General features: G+C 47.7%; 1 protein-coding gene across 1 annotated transcript in view; it reads right to left on the reverse strand.

Moving 5' to 3' along the window:
* Positions 1-20157, reverse strand: part of SLC25A33 (solute carrier family 25 member 33) — a 46278-nt gene extending 26121 nt beyond the window's left edge. Inside the window, exon 1 of the mRNA XM_060259398.1 lies at positions 20010-20157. Within this exon, the coding sequence (XP_060115381.1) occupies positions 20010-20062 (53 nt within the window). The 5' untranslated portion in view covers positions 20063-20157. The remainder of the gene's footprint in view (positions 1-20009) is intronic.
* Positions 20158-20668: the final 511 nt, after the last annotated feature.

Below are 20668 nucleotides of genomic sequence, written 5' to 3' on the forward strand. Positions count from 1 at the left end.
CGCTGCTCTGTCCTATTTCGGTCCCCCGGCCAATCTACCCACTGACCCATTCCTGGTTTGTTTGTTTTTAATACAAGAGGAAAACAAACTTGCGCTCTTTAACCAGGACAAACAGTTTGAAGGAAGGCTTTAGAAACAAGGGATTATTCCACGACGTTCCCTCCCAAGCCGTTTTAATCTGTCTGACTTGATTTTGACCGGAGACCCAAATCCCCCCCCCCCCCAACGGCTCACAGATTCAACAGGGCGAAACGTGGCCGTTCTTCCCGGGAAGACGAGCAGAGTCCGCGGAACGGGGGACCCCGCTTGGGACTTTGGAGTCCGGCCCGCTGTCTGTGCGATGCTCAGTCGTGTGTACACAACCCGAGAGGGCGACGCTGGCTTTTAAGCTCTGCAAACACAACCACAAGCAGGGGACGGCATTTCACAACGCGTGCATCCTTGCGGTTCACCTGTTCCCAGCAACAGAAGGGCATCGCTGTGCGAAGAGAACCATTTGGGCAGCCGATGAGGTGGCTCCCCAAACCTTGGAAGAGGCTTTCAAAAGCACATCACGATTTGTGAGTGTGTTGTGTGCCATTCACGACAACGCTACGAATTAATGACCTCCCCAATGTTCACAGCCTGGCTCGAGGATCTTGCAAACAGAGGGCCCTCATGGTTCCTTTGACAGAGTCCTCCTCTTTTCCAGATGCCTTTGACTTTTCCTGGCATTAGAGTCTTCTCTCCAGGGAGGCTTGTCTTCTCACAGTGTGACCAAAGTACAACAGCCCCAGTTTAGTCCTTTTAGTTTCTAGGGGGAGTTCAGGCTTGACTTGATCTAGAACCCCCCGATTTGTCCTTTTGGCAGTCCGCGGTATCTGTAGAACACCATGTTTCAAAGGAATCTACTTTATTCCTGTCAGCTTTCTTTTCTTGTCTAACTTTCACACTCATACACAGTACCAGGGAACACTACAAAGGTAAAGGCAGTCCCCCTGCGCAAGCACCAGTCGTTTCCGACTCCGGGTGACGTTGCATCGCGGGAGACTTTTTAACGGGGTGCTTTGCCATTGCCATCCTCAGTCATCTACACTCCGCCCCCCCCCCCCCCCAGCAAGCTGGGGACTCGTTTTACCAACCTCGGAAGGATGGAAGGCTGAGTCAACCTCGAGCTGGCTACCTGAAAACCCAGCTTCCACCGGGATCGAACTCAGATCGTGAGCAGAGCTTAGGACTGCAGTACTGCAGCTTTACCACTCTCCACCACGATGCTCTTCCAGGGAACGCTATGGCACGAATAATCCATTCGTTCTTACACTCTTAATAATCCGACACGTTCTTACACTCCAGGATGTTATCTAGCTCCTTCGTGGCTGCCCATCCCAGTCTCCATCTCCTTCTGATTTCTTGGTTGCAGTTTCCCTTCTGCTGGATGATGGCGTCGAGGAAGAAAAAACCTCAAACAATTTCAATGTCTTCATCGTCACTTTTAAGGCTGTGTGATTCCCCAACAGGCATTACTTTTGTCTTCACAACTGGAGGTCACCTTTAAGGCTGTATGATTCCCCAGCAGGCATTACTTTTGTCTTCACAACTGGAGGTCACCTTTAAGGCTGTGTGATTCCCCAGCAGGCATTACTTTTGTCTTCACAACTGGAGGTCACTTTTAAGGCTGTGTGATTCCCCAGCAGGCATTACTTTTGTCTTCACAACTGGAGGTCACCTTTAAGGCTGTGTGATTCCCCAGCAGGCATTACTTTTGTCTTCACAACTGGAGGTCACCTTTAAGGCTGTGTGATTCCCCAGCAGGCATTACTTTTGTCTTCACAACTGGAGGTCACCTTTAAGGCTGTGTGATTCCCCAGCAGGCATTACTTTTGTCTTCACAACTGGAGGTCACTTTTAAGGCTGTGTGATTCCCCAGCAGGCATTACTTTTGTCTTCACAACTGGAGGTCACCTTTAAGGCTGTGTGATTCCCCAGCAGGCATTACTTTTGTCTTCACAACTGGAGGTCACCTTTAAGGCTGTGTGATTCCCCAGCAGGCATTACTTTTGTCTTCACAACTGGAGGTCACCTTTAAGGCTGTGTGATTCCCCAGCAGGCATTACTTTTGTCTTCACAACTGGAGGGGGGCGGGAAGGAGTTTGCAAGTGTCACACTGTGTGGCCTATAATAGCATTGCAGGGAACAGAAGAACATGAGAGTTATCCCTGCAAGCCATGAACACTGAAGCTGGACTTCTGCTTCTCCTTCCTGCTTCGGCTAAAAAGCTGGACATGCCCAGAGGAGCCTAAAAGCTCTGCCTGCACCACAGCCGATCCAGAGAGCCAGCGTGGTATAGTGGTTAAGAGCTAATCTGGGAGAACTGGGTTTGATTCTCCATTCCTGCACATGCAGCCAGCTGGGTGACCTTAGGCCAATCACAGCCCCCCAGAGCTGTTCTCTCAACAGCAGTTTTCTCAAAGCTCTCCCAGCCCCACCTACCACACAGGGTGTCTGTTGCGGGGAGAGGAAGGGAAGGAGATGGCGAGATGTTTTGAGATTCCTTTGGGTAGTGAAAAGCAGGGTATGAAACCCAACTCTTCTTGTGTGTTGTATTTTTAAGCGGTTTTGGGTGGCCATCAGGGAGACAAGCAGGATACAAATGTTTAAGAAGAAGAAGAACTGCAGATTTATACCCTGCCCTTCTCTCTAAATCAGAGACTCAGAGCGGCTTACAATTTCCTTTATCTTCTCCCCCCCACAACAGACACCCTGTGAGGTGGGTGGGGCTGAGAGGGCTCTCACATCAGCTGCCCTTTCAAGGACAACTACTGCCAGAGCTATGGCTGACCCAAGGCCATGCCAGCAGGTGCAAGTGAAGGAGTGGGGAATCAACCCGGTTCTCCCAGATAAGAGTCTGCACACTTAACCACTACACCAAACTGGCTCCCAGTTAATACGGAATACAGAACTAAAGAAGCATATTCTACGTTATTTGTTCACGAAGGGGCTCCGCTCAACGACAGCATCGGTGCCCCACTTCCACAAATAAAGACACTCGCCCAGCTAAGCCCTACCGGGGATTGCTTTGCAGACCTTCTCAGAAGCAGAGTGTGGCAGCCGGGGCCATGTGACAATTATATGTACAAGTCCAGAGCAGGAGGGGCATGAGCTAGTGGGAGCCGGCTGGAATCCCAGGAGGGCAGCTTTCCAATCCTCAGGCTTTACCCCACATAAACATTGAAGTAATATTACATACAGCCCTGACCTGGATAGCTGAGGCCAGCCTGATCTCATCAGGCTAAGCAGGGTTGGTCCTGGCCAGTGTTTGGATGGGAGACCCCCAGAGAAGCAAGCCCAGGGTTCCTATGCAGAGGGAAGGCAATCGCAGACCACCTCTGCACATCTCCTGCCTTGAAAACCCTAAGGGGTTGCCGTAAATTTGACTGTGACGCGGTGGAAAAAAACCGCACACACACAGATTCTGCTTGGCCATGAGCGGCACACAAGTAGATACAGGGCGAACTGCTACCGAGAGACAGACGCAGCCAAGCGCCTTCTCAGATGAAGAGGGATGCACAGGCGGGAAGAGAAGCCAGTTTGTCCTGACCATTAGCGAATCTCCATATGTATTTAAGAACATAAGAGAAGCCATGTTGGATCGGGCCACTGGCCCATCCAGTCCAACACTCTGTGTCACATAAGAACATCAGAGAAGCCATGTTGGATCAGGCCAGTGGCCCATCCAGTCCAACACTCTGTGTCACATAAGAACATCAGAGAAGCCATGTTGGATCAGGCCAGTGGCCCATCCAGTCCAACACTCTGTGTCACATAAGAACATCAGAGAAGCCATGTTGGATCAGGCCAATGGCCTATCCAGTCCAACACTCTGTGTCACATAAGAACATAAGAGAAGCCATGTTGGATCAGGCCAATGGCCTATCCAGTCCAACACTCTGTGTCACATAAGAACATAGGAGAAGCCATGTTGGATCAGGCCAATGGCCCATCCAGTCCAACACTCTGTGTCACATAAGAACATCAGAGAAGCCATGTTGGATCAGGCCAAGGGCCCATCCAGTCCAACACTCTGTGTCACATAAGAACATAAGAGAAGCCATGTTGGACTGGGCCATTGGCCCATCCAGTCCAACACTCTGTGTTACGCAGTGGCCAAGCACCAAAGGGGACAGAAGCACCCTGCTGGATCAGACAAAAGCCATGTTCAGCCACGGCTAGCTGATGTTTCCAGGAAGCCCACAAGCCGGCCATGTGGCTGAGAACCTCTCCCGTTCTCCCCCAACAACCGGCAGGGGGGTATTATGCCACTATACATGGAGGTTCCGTTCAGCTATTATGGCTAGAAATCATCAATAGTCCTGCCTGGCACTGACGTATCCGCTGCACTGAACTGGCAGAGACTGACCAAGAGAGAGATCTTGGGGTCGTGGTAGAGAACTCACTGAAAATGTCAAGACAGTGTGCGATTGCAATAAAAAAGGCCAACGCCATGCTGGGAATTATTAGGAAGGGAACTGAAAACAAATCAGCCAGAATCATAATGCCCCTGTATAAATCAGTGGAGTGGTCTCATTTGGAATACTGTGTACAATTCTGGTCACCGCACTTCAAAAAGGATATTATAGCATTGGGAAAAGTGCAGAAAAGGGCAACTAGAATGATTAAAGGGTTGGAACACTTTCCCTATGAAGAAAGGTTCAAACGCTTGGGGCTCTTTAGTTTGGAGAAACGTCGACTGTGGGGTGACATGATAGAGGTTTACAAGATTATGCATGGAGTGGAGAAAGAAGTCCTTTTCTCCCTTTCTCACAATACAAGAAATCATGGGCATTCGATGAAATTGCTGAGCAGTCAGGTTAGAACGGATAAAAGGAAGTCCATCTTCACCCAAAGGGTGATTAACACGTGGAATTCACTGCCACAGGAGGTGGCGGTGGCTACAAGCATAGCCAGCTTTAAGAGGGGATTGGATAAAAATATGGAGCAGAGGTCCATCAGTGGCTATTAGCCACAGTATATATATGTGTGTGTGTGTGTGTATTTGGCCACTGTGTGACACTGGATGGGCCACTGGCCTGATCCAACATGGCTTCTCTTATGTCCCCTTTTAATGAACTTAAAGCATTAACAACTGAACTTGCTAGATAAAAAGCCCACTTTCTTGTAGACACAAAGTGGACTCCTGCGGGGCTCCAGTCAAAGAGCGCGAGCCGGCTGGTAAAGGAGGCACTGTGCCTGCTGCTAAAAATACAGTACCAGGTTATCCGGTGCAAACGTGTGCGTTTCGGGGTCCCACGCCAGCGTGAGACGTTTCGATGGCACGCACACACCCCTTGACGTAAGTGGGCATGTGTTTTTCGCCCAGCGCTTGGCAGACTGCCTCGGGTCACCAGCTGTTTTGCCTGCCTTTCCTGCCAAGCCGAGCTCTTTCTAAGCTCCCATTTCACAGCTGCTCCGCACACCCCTCTGGTACACAACATCTCAGCACGAGACCACCACTCAGCAGCCAAGCGCGTGATTTTCATGCTCAGGACCCCGGCGCCAATCCTTGGCCTCTCCGATTGGTGAATTCCGTGGAAAACCCTTCTCTGGTTCAGGAAAAATCAACTTTAAGGAGGGAGAAATGACAGATTAGTGGTAGAGACATCAGCCTGCCAACAAAAGTCCATATAGTCAAAGCAATGGTATTCCCAGTAGTAATGTATGGCTGGGAGAGCTGGACCATAAGGAAGGCCGAGCGCAGAAGACGACGACATTGGATTTATATTCCGTCCTCCACTCAAGAGTCTCAGAGCAGCTCACAATCTCCTTTACCTTCCTCCCCCACAACGGACACCCTGTGAGGTGGGTGGGGCTGAGAGGGCTCTCACAGCAGCTGCCCTTTCAAGGACAACCTCTGCCAGAGCTATGGCTGGCCCAAGGCCATTCCAGCAGGTGCAAGTGGAGGAGTGGGGGAATCAAACCTGGTTCTCCTAGATAAGAGTCTGCTCACTTTACACCAAGCTGGATGCTTTCGAGTTGTGGTGCTGGAAAAGACTCTTGAGAGTCTCTTGGACTGCAAGAAGATCCAATCAGTCAATCCTAAGGGGAATCAACCCTGACTGTTCCCTGGAAGGTCAGCTGCTGAAGCTACTTTGGCCACCAAATGAGAAGGGAGCACTCCCTGTAGAAGATCCTGATGGTGGGAAAGACAGAAGGCAAAAGAAGAAGGGGACGGCAAAAGATAAGATGGCTGGACAGCGTTACTGATGTAACAAACACGAATTTGAGCAGACTTCGGAGGATGGTGGAAGACAGGAGGGCCTGGCGTGACTTGGTCCATGGGGTCGCAAGGAGTCGGACTCGACTGTGCGACTGAAGAACAAAAGTGTGCTTTGCATGCAGAAGGTCCCAGGTTCAGTCCCTGCCATTCTCTAGGTAAAAGGATCTTGGCTTGTGCATGCTAGGAAAGGCTTTTCTCTGCCCCAGAGGCTGGAGTGCGGCTGCCACTGCAGGAAAGGACACCAAGTTGGGCCACCCTTGATATAAGGTAGCTTCAGATAATCAGGAATGAGAGAGTGGATGACAGAACATCCATGTGTTCTTGGGCAAGGGCCCCAGAACATTGGTAGAGTATCTTCTTGGCATATAAGAGGTCCCAGGGTCAATCCCCGGCATCTCCAGGTTACAAGTACCAGGGCGTAGGTGATGGGAAAAAACCTCTGCCCGAGACCCTGGAGAGCTGCTGCCAGTCAGAGCGGATGATGTGAAGCTAGATGGACTGACAACCTGATTCAGCATAAGGCAGCTGGATGTGCCCACTGGGGGCGGGAAGAGAAGCCAGTTTGTCCTGACCCTTAGCAAATCTCCATACGTATTTATTTATTTAAGAAGCCATGTTGGATCGGGCTCTGTGTCACGCAGTGGCCAAAACCCAGGGGCCATCAGGAGGTCCTCCAGTGGGACCAGAACTCCAGCAGCCCTCCCACTGTTGCTCCACAAGCACCAAGAATATAGAGCATCACTGCCACAGACGTAAAAACATATGAGAAGCCATGCTGGTTCATGCCAGTGACCCATCCAGTCCGACATGCTGTGTTCCACAGTGACCAAAACCCAGGTGCCATCAGAGTGGCCGGAACTCCAGAAGCCTTCCCACTTTTGCCCCCACAAGCGCCGAGAATATAGAGCATCACTGCCTCAGACATCCGTACATAAGAGAAGTCATATTGGATCATCCAGTTCAGCATTCTGCATCACACAGAGGCCAAAACACAGGTGCCATTAGGTCAACCAGTGGGGTCAGAAGCCCTCCCACTGCTACCCCCACAAGCACCAAGAAGACAGAGCATCACTGCCCCAGACAGAGTCTTCCATTTATAGAAAGGAAAGGAAAGGTCCCCTGTGCAAGCACCAGTTGTTTCCGACTCTGGGGTGACGTTGCTTTCAGAATGTTTTCACGGCAGACTTTTTTACAGGGTGGTTTGCCATTGCCTTCCCCAGTCATCTTCACTTTCCTCCCAGCAAGCTGGGGACTCATTTTACCGACCTCGGAAGGATGGATGGCTGAGTCAACCTCAAGCTGGCTACCTGAAAATCCAGCTTCCACAGGGGATCGAACTCAGGTCACGAGCAGAGCTTAGGACGGCAGTACTGCAGCTTTAACACTTTGCGCCTTGTGGCTAATAGCCACTCATGGACCTCTGTTCTTTTACTTCTTGTATACCCCACCTTTCTCCCCAACAGAGATCCAAAGCAGCTTGCAACATTCTCCCGGCCTCCATTTTAACCCTGTGAGGTAGGTCAGGCTGAGAGCGTGGGACTGGCCCAAGATCAGAACGAAGTGGGGGTGGAGGGAGAGGAGACACTAACGGCTTGCCCTCTTATGCATTGTGCTTCCCCAGGCGATCCCAGAACACAGCAGGCCGTTCCTCTGGTGGGCACCCGAGCGTTAATAACCGCACCGTCAACATTAACAACTCCTCGCTGTCCGCTTTGATTTAGACCAAACAGCCCTCCAACGGGCAGGTACAAACCGGTTGGACAACACAAGCATCCTCCCGGCTGATTCTGCACTTGCTTCTTTGCAGATCTGTGGTACACGTGGGTTAGAAATGTTCTACAAGATTCTTAGATCTGAGCCCATCAGCACCTTACTGGCCCACAAGATTCCCAGAGTATAAGAATTCTTGCTATTCTACCTCAAAAAGGCTGTCAGAGCTGGGATAAGGTACCCAGGGCTCATTTTGTAGCAGGAGGTCCTTTGCATATTAGGCCACACACCCCTTGATGCAGCCAATCCTCCAAGGGCTTACTGTAGGCCCTGTAATAACAGCCCTGTAAGTTCTTGGAGGATTGGCTACATCAAGGGGGTGTGGCCTAATATGCAAAGGAGCTCTTGCTACAAACTGAGCCGTGAAGGTACTCCACAGGGGCAAGTCATGGGCTGAAGCGCCTTCCAAAGAACAAGTTGAAGAGTTAGGGACAAAAACATTTTTTTGTTGAAATTTTAAAATCCCAAACTTTTTAGTGGAGAGCCAGTTTGGTGTAGCGGTTAAGTGTGCGGACTCTTATCTGGGAGAACCGGGTTCGATTCCCCGCTCCTCCACTTGCACCTGCTGGCATGGCCTTGGGTCAGCCATAGCTCTGGCAGAGGTTGTCCTTGAAAGGGCAGCTGCTGGGAGAGCCCCCTCCAGCCCCACCCACCTCACAGGGTGTCTGTTGTGGGGGAGCAAGGTAAAGGAGATTGTGAGCCGCTCTGAGACTCTTCGGAGTGGAGGACGGGATATAAATCCAATATCTTCATCTACCTCACAGGGTGTCTGTTGTCGGGGAGGAAGGTAAAGGAGATTGTGAGCCGCTCTGAGACTCTTCAGAGTGGAGGGCAGGATATAAATCTAATATCTTCTTCTTCTTCTCTTTTTTTCTAGGGAACGTGCTCCAGCCTTTCGTTGCTCAAGGCCAAAGAATGACACAAGGTGAAGAGCGTTCAGGACCATTCAAAAGGATGGAATTTCTACCTACTCGTACGACAATGTGCAATTTTACCCCTTAAATTTTAAATTAAGGAAATCAGCCTGAAACAAAATGCTGGATGGCTTTAAAACTGTGCCTCACACAATCCTACCATTGTTTAAAAGGCTTATTCTGCTTTTTTGAAATATTTTGCCTCTTCCTCATTACAAACAGCTGTCCAAAGTGCCAAAGGAATCAGTAAGCAAAGTATCCAATAATAACGAAAAGAGCTGTGATCGTTATACAGACCAGTGTGGGAGACAAAAGACTGGGAGAGACGTGGGAAGGCACAACTCGTGTTCACCAACAAAAACTATCATCTGGCAGATCTTTTTTTTTTTAAATGTTGCTGGAGGGTGAGGGTATGGGAAAAAGTGTCTCAAGAGCTTGATAACCCTGGAAAATGATACTAACAACACATAAAACATCCCGCAATTGAGACAGATTAATGTTTAAGCTCGTGCCCAGGAGGACGGGCCTGACCTTTAACCTCCCTGCAGATTCCAAAAACCCTTGCTGGGCTAGGATTAAAGAGCTCGCTACCCCACTTTTCCATTAAAGGACCCCAAGCAGCTAACCCAACAGCAACGTATCACACAAACCCTGGAACAAGACGCGAGCGGAGAGTTTAAATTCACACACAGTAAAAACAGCAGCGAGCCCACGGTAAAAATGCAATGAAATCATAGTAGATCATGGAAAGCAGCACATCGGCTTTCTTACACCAACCCTTCAAAAGGGATTTCATCCAAAGGGAACAGAGGAAACCCCAAAAATCCAGCACGGATTACTAAAACGGAAGTGCCTTGCTGACAGCATCTGGGTTTTGGCCGCTGTGTGACACGGAGTATTGGACTGGAAGGGCCACTGGCCTGATCCAGCATGGCTTCTCTTAGAGATAGAACAGTATCTCTACACTTCCCACCCACCCCAATCAACAAGCTGGGGACTCATTTTACCGACCTCAGAAGGATGGAAGGCTGAGTCAACCTTGACTCATCAAGACATCTACAAGGGCAGCCCCGTGTAGCGTGCCTTACAGTAATCTAGCACTGGGGTGTGAATAACAGTGGTCAGACCTGCTCTCTAAAAGAAAGGGCCCAGAGAAAGAATTCGGGCTTGTCAGTTGGTTATTTAGCCCCGACAGTTAAACAGAACTTCCACACTCAAAGCGGCCTAGAACAGACACCGAGGGCTAATGTGGAAAGTTTTTAGCCTAAAGAACAAGAATGGAACTTCCATGTACAAAGCCAGTATACCTCTAAACAGGAGATGCTGAACGCAAACAGTGCAGATGGGCTTCTCTTTAACGCCAACCATCTGGACGGGAGTTTGGCAGAAAGTGAATGCTGAGTTAAGCGGGCCTTCTGCCTGATGCAATTCTTATTGAACTTGGGGTGGGGGAGAAGAGCTGAGAGCATGCTGGCCATTAGCTGTTTCTCTCTCCATGGAGACTGGGCTGAAAAGCTCTCTGCTTGATAAACAAGAACCCATCATCCTTCACTGCTTGAGTTTCAGTTGCCATTTCCGCAATACAGGAAGCTCCCTATTCGCTGGTTGCCTAGAATCCTAAAAAACTCCATGCCTGGCTGCACCCAGGAACCAGACATAGCTCCCCACGCCCCCAGTCACAAGGCTTCCATAATTGTACAAAGGTGTCCTGCTAGATCAGACCAATACAGCATCAGTTTCTCACAGCAGCCAACCAGACTCTAAAAGCCCACTCAGAAAAAAAAAAATCACAGAGGTAGACTACCACTGGCCATGGAGGTTCTGTTTTGCCCACGGGAGGCCCTCAAAGGAGAGCTTCTCTCTCAAGTTTTCCAGGATAAAAGAAGGGCCGCACCACCGCTTAGATTTCTCTTAAAAGAGACAAAAAGACAACGGTGCAAACGAAGAAGAGTGTTTTATTATTCAAGCTAAAACGTCTCACATTCCCTACCCGTTTTGCAATGGAAATGGAAATTGATGCTTTAGTCATGCTTCTGAGTAATGGTGCCTCTGTTGTGGAATAATCCATTCTATGGCACAAAAAATGCAGAATTTCACATCAAATTGCTGGGCATTAATTACCTACTGATTCCTGAAGGGGTCACTGAGGAAGGTGTACTGCAATGAGACTAATATCCGTAAATCTTGTGTGAACTTTATGGTTGAACTTTGTGAATTCAGAACAAACTTTGTGCATTTGGGGGGATTTTACGAACCTATAAAATTATGTGGCGTTGGTGTATATTTTGCACTTATGTATGCTCTTGTACCTTTTTTAGCCGCCCTGAGCCTGCCTCGGCGGGGAGGGCGGGATATAAATAAAAATTAAAAAAAAATTGGGGGGGGAAATTGGATATAATACTGCATGAGCTGTATGACTGTATGAATGTTTTCTGAACTATACAGGTGAAAGAATATATTACAACATTTGCTTAAAGCACATAATTGTTCTTGAATAACTGAGTTCTAATTGGCGCTATTGCAGCAATTTTTATGACCATTTTAATCTCCAGGTGAGGTCTGGAGATCTCCTGGAATTACAGCTGCTCTCCAGACTACAAAGATCCAGGGGTCGTTTTGTAGAAAAATAGGTGGCAGAGCTCATTAGCATATGTCACCGCCCCCAGCCAAAAGTAACCTGATGCGAGAAAAAAGAGCCCCGGGCAAGCGAGGCCTGCTTGGGCTAGCTAGAGATCCAGCCAGCCCAAGCAGGCGTCGCTTGCCTGAGGCTCTCCTGGGTCACAGCTCCCCCCCACACACATAGACCAGCAAGCCTCCCGCTGTCCAAAATCACATAAGAAGTGGAGAAAGGGTGGCGTGGGCTTCTCCAGGGGTTAATGAGAGCTGATGGCAAAGCCCTGATGACTGGCTGGCTGCCCGCTCTCCTAATCCAGGGATTGTTACGCAGCTGCGTCTCCTGGAGAGCCAGTTTGGTGTAGTGGTTAAGTGTGCGGACTCTTATCTGGGAGAACCGGGTTTGATTCCCCACTCCTCCACTTGCAGCTGCTGGAATGGCCTTGGGTCAGCCAGAGCTCTGGCAGAGGTTGTCCTTGGAAGGGCAACTGCTATAAGAGCCCTTTCCAGCTCCACCCACCTCACAGGGTGTCTGTTGTGGGGAGGAAGGGAAAGGAGATTGTGAGCTGCTCTGAGACTCTTTGGAGTGGAGGGCGGGATATAAATCCAATATCTTCTTCTTCCTATTCAATTGACAAGGTAGGTGGGGAGGAAAAGAGGGAACCATCAGAAAGGTTCCGGAGCTGCACTCCTGTGAGCTCCTGCTGAAACTGAGGCCTGCAAAGATCAGTTCCCCTGGAGAACAAGACTGCTCTGGAGGGTGGACTCTATGGCATGACACCCCGCTAAAGTTCCTTCCCCCTCCCCGAACCCTGCCCTCCTCAGATCCCCCCTCCAAAATCACCTGGGATTTCCCAACCCCGAGAGGGCAACTCTGTGACCCCACTCTGACACAGAATCATCTGCCATGCGGTACGCGCTTTGGCCAAGCCCCAAGCACTCCGGAAAAGAAGTTTTCAGGGAAATTGCTTCAGACAGTTCCTTGTAACGGAGCCAAGCTGCAGTTCAAGGAGTTTGAAAAATGGCGTGCTCAGATTTTGGGGGAGGTTCAGCCACAGCTGGTGTTTTCCACTGCTCGTTGCAAGAAAGAGAAGAATTCGGCAAAGCTGGAGCAGAAGGACAGCAGAGGTTTGGGACCTGCCCTCCAGTTCACTGCAGCCCACAGTCAAGATCCAGCCAAGGAGAAAAGTGCCTTCATTCGCTCTTCCATCTGCAAGCTGCAGCATTATGTAAGGGAGGTGAGAAGTAAGCCTTTAAGCTCATCAAGGAACCTTTGGATAGCAAAGCTAAAACAGCAGAGTTCTTTAACTAACTAGTCACTGCAAAAAGTAATAACAACCATTCCTCTCCATATTAAGCAAACCCACATTTTTTTTGGGGGGGGGGGGGAGAAAAGAAGCGAATTCAATTTTGAAAGGAAGCCTCTGAAAAGATAACAGGGCTAGAAGCCTCTACACAGGATACAGGAAGAGAAAAGGTTTCATTTTTAAAAACACACACCCAGAATGTGCAATCGTTGCAATTCCGCCCCCCCCCCCCCCCGGCCACTTCTTGCAGAAAAATTTAGGGACCTCCAGAACTCTTTTGCCAGGCTGGATGTTAACATAAAAGGGGGGGGTGTTAAGTCTACCACCTGTCTGTATTCTGAGCAATAACCAGTCCTGAACAATCTGGGAAGTACTGCTATCCAGCTGAAACTTAAGCAGCTGCACAAGTAACAAGACACACACAAAAAATGGAAACCTCCAGCTGAAATCATGCAGAATACTGGCTTAGAACACTTTGGGGTGCTGTAGGCCGTTTTACTTGGGGTTCACGCATTCCGGAGAGTGAGACGAAACAACCATCAGCTGCGAGAAGGGACCACTGAATTCCACCACTCAGCTGTGGGAACTGGCTCTGAACGCCCTGGTGCTAAAGTTACCAACTTCCAAGTGGGGCCCAGAGATCACTGGAATTATAACTGCTGGCCAGAAAACAGAACATAAGAGAAGCCATGCTGGATCAGGCCAACAGCCCATCCAGTCCAACACTCTGTGTCACACAGTGGCCAATACACACACATATATATACTGTGGCTAATAGCCACTGATGGACCTCTGCTCCATATTTTTATCCAATCGCCTCTTAAAGCTGTCTATGCTTGTAGCCGCCGCCACCTCCTGTTGCAGTGAATTCCACATGTTAATCACCCTTGGGGTGAAGAAGTACTTCCTTTTATCCGTTCTAACCCGACTGCTCAGCAATTTCATCGAATGCCCACGAGTTCTTGTATTGTGAGAAAGGGAGAAAAGTATTTCTTTCTCTACTTTCTCCATCCCATGCATAATCTTGTAAACCTCTATCATGTCACCCCGCAGTCGACGTTTCTCCAAGCTAAAGAGCCCCAAGGGTTTTAACCTTTCCTCATAGGGGAAGTGTTCCAAACCTTTAATCATTCTAGTTGCCCTTTTCTGGACTTTTTCCAATGCTATAATATCCTTTTTGAGGTGCAGTGACTAGAATTGTACACAGTATTAATAAGAAGAATAATAAATTGTTATTTATATCCTGCCCTCCGCGCCGAGGCAGGCTCAGAGCGGCTTACAAGACATGGTACATATACCATGATATAACAATAAAATACAATTAATACAATAAAATACAGTTAAAATACAAATTCGTGAATTTAAGTTAAATAAATAATTTAAAACCGGTATAAATTAATGGTGCTACAGTTTCAGTACATATATAAAGATGGTTTGATATCATTGCCAAGATTCCACCTTAAAAGGCACGTTGGAAGAGGGCGGTTTTACAAGCCCTATGGAACTGGTTAAGATCCCACAAATGAGACCGAACCATCGATTTATACAGGGGCACTATGATACTGGCTGATTTGTTTTCAATTCCCTTCCTAATAATTCCCAGCATGGCGTTGGCTTTTTTGTATTGCAATCGCACACTGTCTTGACATTTTCAGTGAGTTATCTACCACGACCCCAAGATCTCTCTCTTGGTCAGTCTCTGCCAGTTCACACCCCATCAACTTGTATTTGTAGCTGGGATTCTTGGCCCCAATGTGCTTTACTTTGCACTTGGCCACAGAAATCAATTTCCCTGCAGAAAACGCCTGCTTTGGGAGGTGACTGTGTGGCATTATACCCTGCTGAGGCCCCTCCCTCCCCAAACCCTTTCCTTCCTTCCTAGGTTCCATCCCCAAATCTCCAGGAATTTCCCAACCTGGAGCTGACAACCCTATGGCTTGCGCTAAAAGGGAAACTCTACAACAAAAGAACTAACAGCAGAGAGAGTAAAGTTCTCACTCCTCTTTGCATTTGTAGAGCCCGTTTTCTTCTTGCGGGGAGTTTTCAAACCGAGGGGAACATTCCAAAAATGTGATTTCCCCCCCTTCCCCACTGCAATAGGGCAGCACATTCCCTCCCTCTCCCCCCCCCACCATCCCGGCATTCTCCAGCATGTGTGAACCAGACCCTCCATTCTACTACCCTCCTTGCACCTGGCCATCGTTGGATCCCTGCCTCTGTTTGGGCAGCACAGCACCCGCCCATTCAAGGGACACCCAGTCTGAAACTAAATCTATTTACTTGCAAGCAAGTTCTACGTCAGTCAGCTGTCTGCACTTCTCAAGAAAGGGAGTCCGGTTACGAAGAAGACGTCTTGCGTCAGCCACAGACGCAGAAATCAAGGATGCACACGCTGCTTTCTCGTTCCGCCTGACTTTCCCCTGATGCAAGACTTCTTCCCAGAGGTGTCCTTTCAGTCTCTCTGCCTGACAACTGTCCCCAAACAAACACACATCCTCGACCTCGACAATTTAAGAACACGGCAGTCTGTTTTGTTTTCAGCAAAATCATCTTTATACAGTTGAGGGAAATCAAGCGTGCCAAAGATCAGAGGATTGGGGGGGGGGGGGGGTAAGCAAAGAGAGGAGTTCCTTTTATTTTTGCAAATTGCCCAAAGCAAAACACATTTGTGCCAAGTCTCAGAAGAGGAGCAAAGGAAACGGCACGGCACGATTCAGCGCTTTTGGTTTCTCGTATGCCCGGTTTTTATAAACGCTGAAATGGAAGTTCCGAGTCCTGACGGAAATGCCAACTTTCGAAAAGAAGCAGTTTAAACACACATACACGCACATGCGTGCGCGCCAGCTGAAAACCAGTTTTCACTCCCAAGCAAACACTGCCAATAAACACAGGAGAAAACGATGCCCTTGGAGCGCTTACAAAGTTGCATATACTCAAAACTCTCTCAAGACACAAAGCGTGAATGAGCGGGCCCTTACTCACAATTGATGGCTTTCTCTATCACCCCCCCACACACCCACATTGCTCCAAAACAGGTGGATTTCTGCTCCACGGAGACGCGAGCACCAATCCAGAAGTTTGCACTCCCAATCAATACCGCAAAACAAACAAAGTTTTCTTCAAGATATGGAAAAAAAACTTTGCTGGACTTCAAGATGCCGCTGGACTCAAACGTTGCTGCTTCAGACCAACACGGCTGCCCGCCTGGACCCCTCTCAGGCGGTAAACGAAGCATGCGTGGGAATGCATAGGCTTCCACAGACCCACCCTTGATTAATCTGATCCATCTCATTACAAAAGAAAAACGATACAAATCCCCAGTCTTTGCAACATCTAATAGCATGGGAGTTAAACCTTTCCGGGTTGTTGGAAAGCTTATTCCGAAACACGTATGCAAAACATTTGAAATGCAATTTCAGAGGTGATCATTATTGCCGGATTAAGGAGGCAAATTTCACAAGTCAGTAATGTGCATTGCCGAAACCACCTTCCCTCCTACCCTGAAAGGAAACCTAATAATAGGGAAATGAAGAACAGAAAGGAAGGTTTCCTGGGGTCAGAGGAAAATGGTTTTCCCCCTGTGGTGTTTTTCTTTTGACAGCTGCCTGAAATTGCCTATTCACCAGCAGGGCGCCAAGCCCCCCCCCCACACACACACACACTCCTTTTCACCTTTGTATTTTCAGCAATGGAAATATAGACAGCCTCTGTACATAGAAGCTTCCATTGTACAGCTACAGAAGGCAAAAAGAGAAGGCACTAAGAAGTATGTCGAGGGGGATAAATGGAACCCACAAATCACTGAGAAAACAGAATTGATGGCAGTATAATAGCTCAGAAATTGAGCTACAGAGACAAGATTCATCGTACCTCAACCTTGAGCTCACCTCATGAGCTTACCCTAGGCATTTTTCACTGATTGTCACTCTTTTACCTTTACAGGGATAATGATACCGTTCTACCTTATAGGGCCATTGTACAGACTATAACTGGGTATGCTTGCCAAACTGCACACAGAAAAGAACACGGGTCCAGTTAGAACCTTAAAGACTAACAACATTTATGGCAGCATAGGAGCTTTGAACATATGGACATATGAAGCTGCCTTCTACTGAATCAGACCCTTGGTCCATCAAAGTCAGTATTGTCTTCTCAGACTGGCAGCGGCTCTCCAGGGTCTCAAACTGAGGTTTTTCACACCTATTTGCCTGGACCCTTTTTTGGAGATGCCAGGGATTGAACTTGGGACCTTCTGCTTCCTAAGCAGATGCTCTACCACTGAGCCACCGTCCCTCCCTTTTGTGAGTCACTGTATCTAAAGTAGGGAGCAGCGATACACAAACGTTCACGCCCTGCCACAAATTTTGTTAGCCTTTAAGGTGCTACTGGGCTCTTGCTCTTTTCTGCTGCTCCAGACAGACTAACATGCCTATCCACCTTGCTAGTCGCATAAAGAAAGAAAAAGAATTAAACAGAAACAAAAGAAAAGGGATTAAAAGGGGTGGGGAAGACTGAGAAAAGAGTGATGAGAGGGAGACAAATGGAGGAAAATGTGTACAAAGAAACAGATGAATGGAGAGAAAAATGAAAGAAGGGATAAATAGAAAGGGGGGGAGGAAAGAAAGATATTTGTAGAAGGGGACAGAGAAGGCAGAGTGAGACAAGAAAAAAGGACAGCAGTGTAATAGCTCAGAAGTGGAGCTACAGAGACGAGATGAATCTTACCTCAACCATGCGCTCAACTCATAAGCTCACCTTAGGTATACCTTGATCTTTCACCTTTACAGGGATAATAACACTGCTCTACCTTATGGGGTACATATATTTTTACACACACACAGACAGGGCTTTTTTTTCTGGAAAAGAGGTGCTGGAACTTTCAAGAGGGAAATGAAGGAGAAACACACAGTTGCCCTTCGTAGACTTTTAAACATTTTTTGAGAATTTTGTTTCCACAAAGAGGTTTCAGAACTCAGTTCCACTGGGTCCCCCCAGAATAAAGCCCTATATATCTATCTAGATATCTTCTTATAATACATAAGAAAAGATGGATGAGAAAGGCAGAGAGCAGGGAGGAGGAAGAGGAAAAGACAATCACAGGGAGTGACAGATGGTATACTTCATTCCTTCACCTTTACAAGGATAATACTGCTCTACCTCATAGGGTAGGGGTGGCCAAACTGCGGCTCGGGAGCCACATGTGATTCTTTTACACATATCGTGTGGCTCTTGAAGTCCCCATCTCCCTGTCAGCCAGCTTGGAGAAGGCATTTCTCTCTTTAAATCACTTCCCCAAGCCAAGCCAGCTTGGAGAATGCATTTAAAATCACTTTCTTTCCACCTCTACTTCTCTCCACCCTTTTCCCATCTATTTGCCTTCCTTCCTGCTTTCAAACATCAGACGTTTATTCTATGTGGCTTTCACATTAAGCAAGTTTGACCACCCCTATTATAGGATACATAACTATATCTATCTATACATACACACACATATATACCTATATACCTCTCTCTCTCTACACACACACACATCTATCTATATACATACATACATCTAGCTAGCTATACACACACACACGTATATACACCTATAGTACTATATGTACTATATACTGCATTGGAACGTGGAATGTAAGATCTATGAATCAAAGTAAGCTGGATGTAGTCAAACAAGAGATGGCAAGACTGGACATCGACATCTTGGGAATCAGCGAACTAAAATGGACAGGAGTGGGTGAATTTAACTCAGAGGATCTCAACATCTATTATTGTGGGCAAGAGTCCCGTAGAAGAAATGGTGTGGCCTTTCAAAGTTAAGAGAGTGAGGAAAGCAGTAATGGATACAATCTCAAAAATGACAGAATGATTTCGGTCTGTATCCAAGGCAAACCATTCAATATCACAGTGCGACTGAACAACAACAAAAATATACCTCTCTCTCTCTCTCTGTACACACACACACATCTATCTATATACATACATACATCTAACTATCTAGCTATCTTATATATACACACACATACGGTATATACATACTTATACATATACACACACATAGTAGACATGTACTTATAATACTTAAGAAAAGAAAGTTAAGAAAGGTAGAGTATAGATATACCTAAATAAATCTATCTATCTATCTATCTATCTATCTATCTATCTATCTATCTATCTATCTATCCATCACACACACATATCTATACACCTATATATACACACCAGTAGGTAGGTAGATGATAGATAGATGATAGATAGATGACAGATGATAGATAGATACATGATAGATAAATTATAAATTATAGATAGATGATAGATACATGATAGATAGATGATAGACAGATATATGATAGAAAGATACATGATAGATAGATAAGACAGATGATAGATAGATGATAGACAGATACATGATAGATAGATAGATAGATAGATAGATAGATAGATAGATAGATAGATAGATAGATAGATAGATAGATAGATAGGACAGATGATAGATAAATGATAGACAGATACATGATAGATAGATAAGACAGATGATAGATAGATGATAGAAAGATACATGATAGATAGATGATAGATAGATAGATAGGACAGATGATAGATAGATGATAGACAGATACATGATAGATAGATAAGACAGATGATAGATAGATGATAGACAGATACATGATAGATAGATAGATAGGACAGATGATAGATAAATGATAGACAGATACATGATAGATAGATAAGACAGATGATAGATAGATGATAGAAAGATACATGATAGATAGATGATAGATAGATAGGACAGATGATAGATAAATGATAGATACATGATAGATAGATAAGACAGATGATAGATAGATGATAGAAAGATACATGATAGATAGATGATAGATAGATAGATAGGACAGATGATAGATAGATGATAGACAGATACATGATAGATAAGACAGATGATAGATAGATGATAGACAGATACATGATAGATAGATGATAGATAGATAGGACAAATGATAGATACATGATAGACAGATGATTGACAGATGGATGGATGGATGGATAGAGGGATGCTGGGGACTAAGAAAGGCAGACTTGGTCAAAAGCGGGCTGGAGGGGGAAGGGGGGAGCCGGGGCTGAGGGGGGGGGACGGGGGGGTTGAGGGGTGCTCACCCTCCGGCCAAGAGGTGCAGCAGCGTGTTCTTCTCCTGCGCCGTCCCGGCCATCCCCGCCCCGGCTGGCCGCGTTCCCACGAGCGCCTCCCGACTCGCCTCCTCGGCCACCCTCGCCGCGAATGGGGCGAGAAAGAGAAGCGCGCCTCACTGCGCCTGCGCCCGCCCAGCCACCCCGGGTCACGCGACGCCGGCTCCCAGCTCCACGTGCGGCGCCGGCCAACCACGAGGCGCGCCGGCCGGCCGCGAGGGGGGGCGCTGCCGCTGACGTCACGGAGTTCCGCCGCGCGCCATTGGCTCCCCGCCGACGCGAGGGGGTGTGGCGGAGGCGCGTGCGATCCTGCCGGGCAAGGAGGATGACTTCGCGAAGGGGGCGGGGCTGGCGGGGGAAGGGGGAGGGGCTAGCGGGGCTGGCCGTTTGAGGGGTTTTTTTTGTGAATGGAGCCCTTTTTCTGGTTCGAAGAAGGGAGAGAGGTGGGCGCCCATTGGTGCGTTCGGATGGCAGGGGCGGGGTTTCTTTGTAAGGCTGTGATCCTGCCGGGCACGCTGACTTGGGCGGGGAATGGGACTACTCGAGAGGAGGCTTGGAAGGCTGCGGTAATAACTCAGTGCAGCTTCTTTATTACATATACTCAGGGCTCTTTTTGAACAGGAACGCAG

Source organism: Heteronotia binoei, chromosome 18, assembly GCF_032191835.1.
Source record: "Heteronotia binoei isolate CCM8104 ecotype False Entrance Well chromosome 18, APGP_CSIRO_Hbin_v1, whole genome shotgun sequence".
Classification (NCBI taxonomy): domain Eukaryota; kingdom Metazoa; phylum Chordata; class Lepidosauria; order Squamata; family Gekkonidae; genus Heteronotia; species Heteronotia binoei.